This window comes from Morone saxatilis, unplaced genomic scaffold, assembly GCF_004916995.1.
Source record: "Morone saxatilis isolate NCDOM2014 unplaced genomic scaffold, NCSU_SB_2.0 Contig12, whole genome shotgun sequence".
NCBI classification, from domain to species: domain Eukaryota; kingdom Metazoa; phylum Chordata; class Actinopteri; family Moronidae; genus Morone; species Morone saxatilis.
Genome location: NW_023339674.1, coordinates 7,569,039 through 7,580,889, shown reverse-complemented (window position 1 = coordinate 7,580,889; position 11,851 = coordinate 7,569,039). Strand labels below are relative to the sequence as shown.

Sequence of the window (11,851 nt, the reverse complement as noted above, 5' to 3'; positions counted from 1 at the left end):
GTGTGTGTGTGTGTGTATGGGCCACTAATCATCAACTTCCTTTTTCTTTCTTTTTGATTTAAACTAACTTTTTCAACAAGTAAAAAATTATTAATGATGTATTTTTATTGTCAAGAAATCCCATTGAAGGCAAAAAACAACAATTAATTGATCCTAACTTGTATTGTCTGTGTAGCCAAAGCCTAATATATCTTATTCTTCTGTGCCATTGACCTCAAAATGAGCCACACTTCATTAATTTCTTAATGACAATAAACACAAGCACTGTTACAGGCACTGTTGCAGGCACACATTATTTCTGCTCTAACTCAATTTAAAATATTTGTGTAGGAAGAATAGTGTGTGTGTGCGACTGTGAACTGACCCTGCTTCACCCTCCACAGTCTCAGCGTTCGGTGTCAGTTCAAGGTCTTCAGGCTGACAGTGTTTACCAGCTGCAGCTTCAGGTGCTAACAGCAGGGGGCAACAACGGCGCCACAGTCTCCAAGACCATACATACTCCAGCATTTAATGCCACGCTTCGATAGGTAATGGTGTTTTCTTACTGCTTTTTCTGACGTATCTCTATTAAAAACTAATTTATGTCTTTATATGATAAAATAGCATATTTTTTTGAGAATGTGTTTCTATGAAAAGATAATACTTTTCCTCTTTTGTACCAATCATCTCTTTTAGGCACAAACCCCACAGCTGTCACCGTCTACTGCACCACGGTCATCCTTTACCAACATCTACATCTCCACTGCAACATGGTTTTATAGCAGTTCAAGCGAAAGAAAACATGACCAAAAGCTATAAAATAAAGAAATGTAAAATAGATCACTCTCTCATATGAACTGTATTTCCTACTCTGACTGGGTTGTTTCTCTTTCACTTTAATCACTTTTCAAACATCAGGAAGGTTGTGAGTTCTTCTTAATGGAAAAAAACATGAATCATACATTTATTCTATCATTAATCTGTCAGCTGATCCAAAGAATATGGCCTAGGTCATTATTCTTTTGTAAAAATTGTAAAAAAGATAACTGTACCTATACATGGGGCCAGTTTTAAAAGGTCTATGTACTTAATAATACAATAAGCATCCTTAAACGGTCATCGTTCTATTTTTTCTGCAGCATTTTCCAAATGAATCCTCTTGGCATTAGTGTTACAGTGCCGCAGCATTGCGAGACATGTATGTGAAACTCCTTGCACGGCTGCATCTGCACATGTTTGGTGTTTAAAAGCGACCAATGAGGTCATTTCTAATCACCTGACATCACTGGAGCCAAATGACACTTGTAAAGAGACTTTATTATTATACCTGTTGTTTTTGATCATGCAAGTAGAGAATGATATAGCACTGACCTTATGTACAAATAGAAATGTATAGCACCAGACTGCATAACCTGCTGCATTATCTTTGGGGTCCGAAATGGTGTGCTGAAACCTTGAAGTAAGCTCAAATATATTTTAATATTTTGTTCATATGTTTAAAAAAAAGCTCATTTTTTTGACTCAAGTCTGTCTGAAGTTACTTGTTTGATACATTTTATTTTGCCTTGTGCAGCATTAGTTTCCATGATGGTACATCCATTTCACTAAACAATGATATGTATGTGACATTTTGACACAGTTAATATAGCTATACCTGTGGTAGATTTCTTTATTTTACAAAAGTCATGACATTACTTTGAAAGGTTGGAAACTACTGGTATAAAGCCAAACCGCTAATTATCTCATGTCCAGTATTCGTTGCTATGCTAACCTTGTTTTTTTTTTTTTTTTACATTTTACTGTTGATAATGTTTTACTAAATTCCTTTTCCCCTTTGGCTGTTAGTTTTATTTATTGTTTTCTTGTCTTAGTTTTTTTGTAATTAAAGATTAATCAAGATACAGTGTGTGTGTTGTGTACCAGTTTGTATTATATTTTACATTCAATTCAAATTCTATTTTAAATTTGAATTGTTTTACTTCTCTTTTTTATGAACTATTTTGGTTTATTTGCTATGACAACACTCATACATTTACATGTGCTGCCAGTAAAAGCAAATTGAAATGCAAAAAAAAAAAAAAACTGAAACAGGAAAGTAAATTGCTGTAGATTTTATTGTTGCTCCTTGTAAAATAAATAAACAACTACTTTCGTATGTTGTGGACTGATGATAGCAGACTGAACGTAAACGTGAAGGTTTTTTACTTCGGGAGAGTTTCCGGAAACAACCGAAGCTGAACCCGAGTCGGTGACGCAATCAATGAGCGACGACAATTGGGATTGTTGTATCTTCAAATCGTGTTTAGACGAAACTCGGTTTGTTATTTCACAGAGAAGGTAGTGTATAAAGATCTTTCTCGCCACTTTTCGTCATGCGTTTGGCTCGTACTTCATGTCACTTAAAAACACTGACTGGCAGCTTCTTTTTCTCGCCTTTAAACGCCTCAAACTTCCTACTGAAAATGGAGGAAATGTAGTCGCTGCTTTGTGTCTTCGCCTGTTTTGGCTGCAGCTAGCTCCCTCAGAGAGCTGCAGGGGAATGACTAGACTTATGCAAAACTTTGACGAGTGTGACGTTTGACTTCGTTGAACTATCTGGTGGTATTTTAAAGCCTTAAAAGAGGTGCGGGGCGTGCTCCAGTAGCCCGTCGCTCAGTGTGAAATGAACGCCACCGCAGCTAACAGCACTTTTTAGTTAACTTCATCACTCATTTGGTTTTGGGAAAGACTGTCAGACGTGCTAATGATTAACGAAGCTGCTGGTGACTGAAAGTATCTGCATGCACTGAATATCTGCAGCTCAGAGACTGTCACATGTCGCTGCTGCGGTGCTAACGTCGGCTAACTGAGTGTGGTTTCTAAACGAAGTAAGAGCTCTTTAAAAAGGTGACATTAACGTTACTTTCAGAGGAGGAATAGCACAAATGTTCGGTCGTGATGTCTTTGTGTAAAAACCGACTCAGTTTCAAGCTAAAACTAATTAATCACGACGTTTCTGTATGTGAACTGTGACCCAGCTGTTCGTTAAAGATGACTGTAGTGACTTTGAATATCGCCCCCCAGATGAATGGGAAATAGATTCAAATGAATAATGTGTATGTATATATTTTACAGTTTTGTACAAGTCACTTTTACTTCTTGAATTTAAACAGCAGCAGCCAATCCTTCACCTGTTGTGGAGTTTACCTGGGAAATGAACTACAGCTGCTCTAACACAGAATTTACATCATTCTCGTGGTCTTGGACAGAGTAGGAGACAAACATCAGAGTGACAACAGCTGTCTAAACAGATGTTGGCTCATAGGCGACGTTCACACTGCAAACCTTGGCGCTTAATTCTCAATTATTATTATTATTTTTGGCTGTTAACATTATTTTTGGCCCACATCAGATTCCAGTGTGAGCGGTGAACAGGAACGTCACATGAATTCTGATAAGAGGTAATTTTGCCAAAATTCAGACCTGTTTCTGATTTGGACCCCATATGAAAGTGACATATTCCGTACAGGGGTTTTGTACTGTTCACACGGTCCTGAAAAAGACATATCTGAGTCACATATGAACAAAAAAAAAAAAAAGAATCTGAATTTGCAATCTGAACGTGGCCTTCGTTTTATTTTCTCAACCATGATTGAAACCTTACCTGCAGTAAAGACACCTAATCATCTGAAAACTGTACAGTCATTTTGAACAACCTACTAACAGGGTTGCTTTGTCTGGTGTGCTTTTCTATTATTGACACAACAGTGTTTGTGAACCCTGAGTCATGCCTTGCACATTTAAACTGCTAAAATGTAATTATATAGCCAATTTAGAGGGGCGTGCTGACAGTTCTTTCATTGGCTCTTATTCTCTGCCTCCCTCTCCTTCTTCCCCACTTGCTCTACTTAGGTGAACATGGTGGTGTTACTATTCCATACAGCATCTACCCATCACTGAGGAACAATCAATATTCACCATGTTCTAGTCAGCTGACGTATCACTAACGTCTGTGGTGGGAAAGGCTTGAGAGCAGCTTTTTTTTCCACACAGCAAAAGTACTTTGCAGAAGAATACCTGGAGGGAAGTGTCGGGATAAAAACCAACAAAAGAACAAACCACAACCTAAAATTCTGAGGACCAAAGAGGAGGAGAGGACAGGAGTGCAAACAGGGGGTGTTGGGGATGGGGTTGAAGAGCCAAAGGAGGACGTCATGGTTCACAGCGGCTCTGCATCCCCAATGAAAACAACGCCATCAGCATCCCCTCATTTAACCGTTCCTGCTACAGCTGCTCCGCTAGCGCCCCCTCCCGCAGATACTACAGACCAGGACCCGACCCAGACCTCTGCCATACTTCTCACCACAGACATTACCTCCAACTCAGACCTGACCCAGCCCTCGACGCCGACTCCTGCCGATGCCGAGCCACCTGTCGTAACTCCTGCAACAGCGCAGTCTCCGGACCCTGCTCAGGGCCTGTTCAATGGCCGTACATCAGGCAGGAAGAGGACTCCCAAGGCCTGTGATTGCTGTGGCCCCCACAGCAAAGGACACAATGTCAGAACCTCGGGCAGAGGGAGAGGGAGGGGAAAAGGGAGAGGGAGGGTGCCTGGTAGTGACCTCTGCGACACCCCAAAAAGGAAAGTGGGTGGCCAGCTGACACATATCAGGAGTTTTGATTTGACGAAGGAGATGGTAGAGGAAGCAGAGGACGAAGACGACCCATATGAGAAGGTGCAAACAACTGTAGTTTGCTCACAAACGCCCGTTGCCCTTCCTGTCACAGGCTCCTTGCAGGATGGACCAGCAAGGAACTGTGCCGCTCCAGAGAGAGGGGATGCGCAGAGAACGGAGGACACGTTGACAGAGGGGTCAGGGGTTGCCGGTGCAGGAGGGAAAGGAGGTGGTGGTGATGGCGGCAGGGATGCGGAGATGAGATTGTCAGGAATGACAGGCAGGGGAGCACTGGTAGTTAGAGGGAGAGGGAGAGGAATGGTTGGAGCTTTGTCTGCATCAAAATTGGAAGTACAAGGTGGAATAAGGAGAGGAGGGTTAGGTGGTGTTTTCACTTCTAAAACGTATGCCCTACCTCGATCTGTGGTTTTGCAGAGGCAGGGGCCAAACAAGGACGCAGAGGTGGACCATGAGGAGCAGACCGACCCCAGCTCACTTCAGTCCGCATCTGGAAATGGAGACACTGTAAACCTGTCTGACACCGAACCGGAAGAGGACGCAATGGCGGACAACATGATCATGAGCGGACTGGAAAATGGACTACCGTCTATCTCACGGCAGTCAGGTCCTGCTTCAAGATCAGGGTCACCCCAGGACCTGGACTCTGAGATGCAGGTGGACCAGACTCGACTTGATAGAACAGATTTGGTGTCTGAACCTGTAACTCTGTCCAATGGAAGCGTCGCCACACCAACAAGTGAGGACCACTGCTCCACACTCCACATGGAGGTGGAAACTTCTCATCCAGCTGTGGTTGCTCCTCCATCCCAGGGACCTATTACAGTGTCCAGCATGCAGCACCACTGGGCATTAAGAGACCACACACTGTACTGTCAGTCTGGAACCTGGGAGAAGAAGGAGATGGAATTGTCAGGCAAAGATGGACGAGAGATAGACGGAAAGACGCAGGATGAAGAAAGCCTTGAGCAGCTTACTGATATGATCCACGGTAAGATATGTTTTTGAGCACACTATACGAGTTTATTCCCTTTCATGAATATAGTCGGCGTCATCCCGGTTTGTTCAAGTGAAGCGTGGTAAATCATTTATCTTTTTACACACAAACTGACAGCAGTAAGTGCTGATGTCTTGCTCTTTTTCTGTCATATAACATTCATAAAACATGTGGCCTCATCTAACCTTGTGTGTACGCAAGATCTTTTTATGAGATATGTTCTTATTTCCAAAATAAAAAGGACATATGTCTGGTTGAAGATCAACCCTTATTAACCAAGATCTTCACATTGGGTATGAACAAATTGGTCATGTGCCCATTCATGCACACACACAGTTCTGTCCTCTTAGAATAAAGTTTTGTTTTGTTTCTGTTCTTGGACAGCATCTTGTTGGCATCACTAATATTTACAATTTGAATGAACAGGATTGTAGCTTTTTGTGAAGGATGTGAAGATATCAGCAGTCTGTATAATACTTGAAATAAATCCACAAAAGTGTAACACTGCTTGAATAGTAATAGAATTGATAAGGAATGTGATTCAGAATCAGTATTGTGAATTTTGTTTTGACCATCTGAGATTTTGTGACATTGACTTCTCCTTCAGAGTTTCTGGAGAGCTTCTACATGAAGTATGGCGGTTTCATTCCTCTCAGCGAGACTGATGTCCTGGAATACCTGAAGCAGAAAGGCAACTCTGACCTCAGCAACAAGTTAGTATGCAAACACATGCACAACACAATCTGCAATCTGTCTTTCACTAACCAATGAAGTGATTTAGGAGGTATAGGTAAAATCCATCAAAAGAAAATAGAAACATGGATTATTACTGGACAGTTTGTTTTATTATGTACCAAATCAGGCCTGTTTGTATATTCTTTCACACACTCTAGCAACTTCAGCTCTGTGAGACACTTGTATCCTTCCTTTTTTGGGAATGTTATTTTTAATCTCTGACCTTGCGGAGATTGCGGTTGTGGCATCTCTTTCCTTATCTGAGCCTGTCATATTAAATGTCCTTGAGGACAGGATAAACACCTCCACAGATTTGTATAGAACTTTCTACTGAATTTCTGCTCTGTGTTTTAGGGGAGTGGACATCAAACGGGAGATGACTCGGTATAGGGCGGGGCTGGCCTCTGCTCCTATTGCGGGCTTCATGGTGACGTATAACAAACACACCCTGGGCCTGGAGGACCTTGGTACGCTGGAGGAACAGAACTGGCTTAATGACCAGGTGACGAAGGATGGAGGGTTATACAGCTACAGAAAAGCATTCTTGCCACCATTACACGTCTACGTCCTCTGTCCAGCCTTCTAACAAAGTTGAATCTAGGAGAAATGAAAATATATTAAAGCCTCTCTCTTTCTCTGTTCCTTCTGTCTGTTCAGATTATAAACATGTATGGAGAACTCATCATGGAGGCAACACAACACAAGGTATTCATGTTGTCCAAAATGATATAACATCGTATATAAGGTGCTCACTATGGGAGTCTAAAACTTGTATTACATTGTTTCAAGACTTTTGAGATAGTATTTACATTATCTAATAGATAAATAAATACAAATCTGACTGTGTAATGAGTGTCATTATTTATTATTTCTCCCTCAGGTTCATTTTTTCAACAGCTTTTTCCACAAGCAGCTGGTTGCTAAGGGTTATGACGGTGTGAAGAGATGGACTAAAAAAGTAAGGAGGAAGTTGGAACAGTTTAAAGTTTTGCCGTTTTTCACTTGTTTTGACAGTTTTGCTTATAGCTGAACCTTAATGTCAAAATTACACTTTTATCTCTGGCTATTAATTTGCCTCTCAGAGAGCGGTCTCGACAGGAAACTAGATTTCGCTGTCATGTTTTGGTGGTCTGTTGCCACTGTTGGCAATTCAGTTTTCTCACTACTTAAAGTAAAAGTGTGTCATCTTAAATATATTCAGTAATTCTTGAAACCACCATTTCCAACCAGCTGTGCAAGTAGGAAAGGTCAGAAAGTTATTTAGTGTCAAACAGAAATGCTGATATACCTGTTTGTGCTGTTATGGTGGCTTTTGGAAGGTCATTGTCTCATATATAACTTATTTATTTTGTACACCCCAGTTGGATATAGGTTATTGTACATAACTTAGTATTAGAGACCTGCAGCATGTTTTATCTAAATATATCAAATATCTAATTTGTGTATATGTTATTTTTTGGCGTTATTTCAGGTTGACCTGTTCTCCAAGTGGTTGTTGCTAATTCCCATCCATTTAGAGATCCATTGGTCTCTTGTCACAGTCACCATGGCAACCAAAACCATCAGTTACTACGACAGCCAAGGCATCGTCTTCAGACACACCACAGATGTGAGTGCCTCTGCGCATGTTGATGTCTTGTTGTAGCTTATCATTTCAGATTTCTGATGGATTTTGAATCTCTAGCAAACAAGCACTTATGAGACGAGATCGTCAGTAATCCAGCTCTCCTGATATTCATCTCCATGAGATGAATACTTGTTTTCTCAGTTTGATGTCAATTAAAGCAGATAGTGCCAGTGGTTTCTCTATCTCTGTTTCTCTGCTGTGGTTTTTCTTCATAAGGCTGTAATGAACCAGGATGTGCTTTGATAGTTAATTAGTAGATAAATACTTGAAAGACAAATTTAATTGTAATTTGGCGTGTTTTATTAAAAGCAACATTATGTGAGACTTGCTTTTTTGCAAACCCCTCCAGTTTCTGAGTGCAATATCACTAAAGATAAATGTAAATACAGACAACTGTACACATGCATTTGTAATGATTACTTGATGATATTGACAACTTTGCTAACGCAGCCAATCAAGCAAGTGCAAAGACAAAAGACAGCAATCCAGCTAATATTACATCTGATTCTGGTGCCCATTCTGATGTAGCTCCCGTCTCCACCACCATGGGTTCATTTGCTACTAGCCCCTACAACCGGATCCCCTAACAAGTAGAAACCTTCAGTCAGTTTGTTACAGCAGTTGACCCAAACAGATTTGTAGAAAATGGTGCACAGCTGCTTTAAGCTCCTGTTATGTTACCATTGTAAACCAAATGCTTTCATATTTAAGTTCTTGAGTCAGTGTACATATGTAGGTGTGCAGTTCAAGATATACAAGATATACATTTAATTGTTTTTTTGCTCGTATTCTCATCATCTGATTAAATAGACTGGAGGAGTGTCTGTTTCATTCCTCCTTTCCCTCCACTTTCTCGATGAGAGTATGTCCACTCTTACCTTTTTTTTTTTCTCTATCCACTTTGCTGCTGTAAGATTGGAATTTCCCCATTTGTGGGACAAATAAAGGAATATCTTATCTTATCTTATATTTAACATTATATATATATATTATACTGTTTATATANNGGAACATCTTATCTTATCTTAAAACTATTCCTAAGCTGACATTCTACTCTGTATGTGTGCTTCCCTATCAGAACATTATGAAGTACCTTCTGTCTGAAGCCAGAGAGAAGAAGCAGACAGCTTTCCAGAAAGGCTGGAAGATTACCATCATCAAGGTAACCCTGACTGTAATGCTTACGCTGTGTTCACCTTTTCTTCTGAAAACCTTTATATTGCCTTGCACAATGGATGTTCATCACCTGCAAAAAGTCGAAGCCTCCTTGTTATTGCCAGGTTGATTATGGTAAACAGAAGCAACACAGTGTACAGAAGAGGAAAAATCTGAATGAATGAGTGGAGAAACGTGACAAATGCAGATGCTTTCATACAGGACACTAGGGGTCAGGTAATGGTTTGATGAGAATGAAAATTACGTGAATCAGTTTAACACCTATGGGGTAATGGAGAGGGTTCCAGAGACTAGGAGGTTTGTGTTTGTTTTATCTGTAAATTACAGTGAAATGAAAAAAATTGCTAAAAAGGTGCAAAAATAATTCTAACAGATCTGCAGGGCACTGAAAATGTTGTTTATTAATGCAAATGAGTTAAACACATTTTTTTGTAGTCCTTATCTCTGTTGCTGGACTCAGGAGTTGCATGTATGTACAGTAATTACAAACATATAGAGGCATAAAGTGATCAGTCCAGAGGCTGTAACAGTGACGGGCCCCCTGCTTGACTGTGACTTGTTGCCTCCTCAGGGTATTCCTCAACAGAAAAACGACAGCGACTGTGGAGTTTTTGTCCTCGAGGTGAGACCTTATTCTTTCTCCACTTTTACAGCTCCTGTCCTTCGTTCATCACCCATTTCTTTTATTTCTTTTCCTCATCTCCTGTCCCTGTTTGCCAACTTTGTTTTCTTAATCTGTCTCTTTCCTGGCAGAAAAAGAAATAAAGTCAATCTCTGTCTCCAGCGTCTTTGCTTCTGTCATTGCATACATTTAATTTGGAAACCTCGCTGCGGTTGTGGATCATTTTCCCTCACTGCTTGTCTTTCTGTCTCGATCTGTCAGTACTGCCGATGTCTCTCCGTGAAGCAGCCTCTGCTCTTCAGTCAGGAAGACATGCCTCGCATCCGCAAGAGAATCTACAAGGAGCTGTGTGATTGTCACCTCAACGATTGAACGACTGAATAATGGTCGCCCCTCACTCACTGACTGCTTGCCGGCTTACATGAGACAGTCTGTCCAAGTCTGTCAGACAGCCTGTTTCACTGACAGTCTGTTACATAAGCTAACCCAACGTATTCCAGGGAGCCCCAACTGCCAGTCTGCCTGTTCCACTGACTGAAGAAGTGACTTTTTGGAGCTCAAAAACAGTCTGTAGCTAAGCAGATTTTTTACTTGCAAAGAACTACTGACGTGGCCCCCCTACTGACCGACACAAATGCTGGACCCCGTACCCATGAGGTTGTTTTTGAGTTCTACATTCACCATCCCCAGTATATTTCAACCAAATGGCAGAACAGCCGCCTTTAATGACACAAGGGGAGCTCTGACTTGGACTGAGGACGCAGGCTTCGGACCAGCCTGGACCAATGGGACGGACCTTCCATCCCAAATGGAGTGGCCTTACCTCCTACATGGCCATTTTAACCTGAATGACATTTTATTGACTGTTTATTTTATGTTGGACTTTACAGCAGTATCATGCTTACAGTTATATGCGTGTTTTTCTAACATGTTAATAAACGTTAGGATGTGAGATTCAGTGGACCAACTGTTCACTTAAAACTTGAAGGTTGGAGTTGGTTAAGTTCTCTTGGACTACAGATATTTGCACGGTTAGAGGCCTATCCATTGAAGAGTCTAGATTATCAACTGAATGTACTGAATCACGTATTCTTCCTGGCTGCCTCGCAGGGTGGAAACTTAGCACCGTACAGGCTGATGGCACATTCTGGCTGTAGCTTGAAACAGGGATATCATTTTTCACGGTAGTTTTTTGTTTAAAATGATTAGGTTACTCCAAACAATTTGATACTAAAATTCCAGTTTTTACATCACATTATTTCCTGCTTTTTTTTGTTGTTTGTTTCGTTTTGCTGTGATCACAAACGTATGGTAGGTTTTGCACAAGCATTTTCCAGCCATTTCAGCTGAAAGCCATTGTTTGATATCACTTCACGTTTAAATCCATTAATTTGAGCAAAAAAACGTTTCCCTCGCTGGTTAGTCAATTTCATTTAAGCTGTACAGCTAGCTGCTGATGTGAGGACCACCGGGTTTGATTTTTAGCCAAGCAGTTTCTCCATGTTGACTTTATATTGTCAAGGTCTACTGTTTCACATGGATGCATTAACGCAGGTGCAGAAAGTCATGTTACAGAGTGGCCTCTTAATAGAGAAACAAGTGGACCTCAGCTATTTTGATTAAATCTTCTGTCCAACCTGGATTTTTGTTGTTATATTCACTTATATGTATTTACAGATTGCATTGTACTTTTACTGGCCTACTACTGTACATGCTTGCTTTGGCTAAAAACCACGATTGTTTCTGGACTGTTTTTATTGTTATTAAATGGCCAATACTGCTGGGAATGTTGTTGCAGCTCTTCTCTTAATTATTCCCGAATGAGTTGATGTGATTTAACAAAATCGGACAAATGCTTTATTGATGAGGAAACATGGAGGCAACAACATACAGTGTAGTGTAGTGATAATTGAGACAGGGTTATTTTTCCTTTTTAACCAAGTTCAATGCACAGATAGCCACATTTAGACCTGGTTTCAGATGTTTCTCCTCTTGCAGATGTCCTTGAGATCCAGTACCGATAAAAAATTTATCTCCCTGCC

The 11,851-nt window shown here is 40.7% G+C and overlaps 2 protein-coding genes across 2 annotated transcripts in view; both read left to right on the top strand.

Moving 5' to 3' along the window:
* Positions 1–1,699, top strand: part of anos1b (anosmin 1b) — a 41,712-nt gene extending 40,013 nt beyond the window's left edge. The window contains exons 14-15 of the mRNA XM_035652825.1: positions 384–527; positions 676–1,699. Coding sequence (XP_035508718.1) covers positions 384–527 — 144 coding nt within the window. The 3' untranslated portion in view covers positions 676–1,699. The remainder of the gene's footprint in view (positions 1–383; positions 528–675) is intronic.
* A 526-nt stretch (positions 1,700–2,225) lies between these two features.
* Positions 2,226–11,590, top strand: LOC118322285. The gene is made up of 10 exons (XM_035653930.1): positions 2,226–2,316; positions 3,871–5,643; positions 6,257–6,362; positions 6,739–6,886; positions 7,042–7,089; positions 7,265–7,342; positions 7,856–7,993; positions 9,090–9,173; positions 9,759–9,809; positions 10,071–11,590. Exons 2-10 carry the CDS (start codon positions 4,173–4,175, stop codon positions 10,179–10,181), a joined length of 2,235 nt encoding a protein of 744 aa, XP_035509823.1. The 5' UTR covers positions 2,226–2,316; positions 3,871–4,172; the 3' UTR covers positions 10,182–11,590.
* The last annotated feature ends 261 nt before the right edge of the window (positions 11,591–11,851 follow it).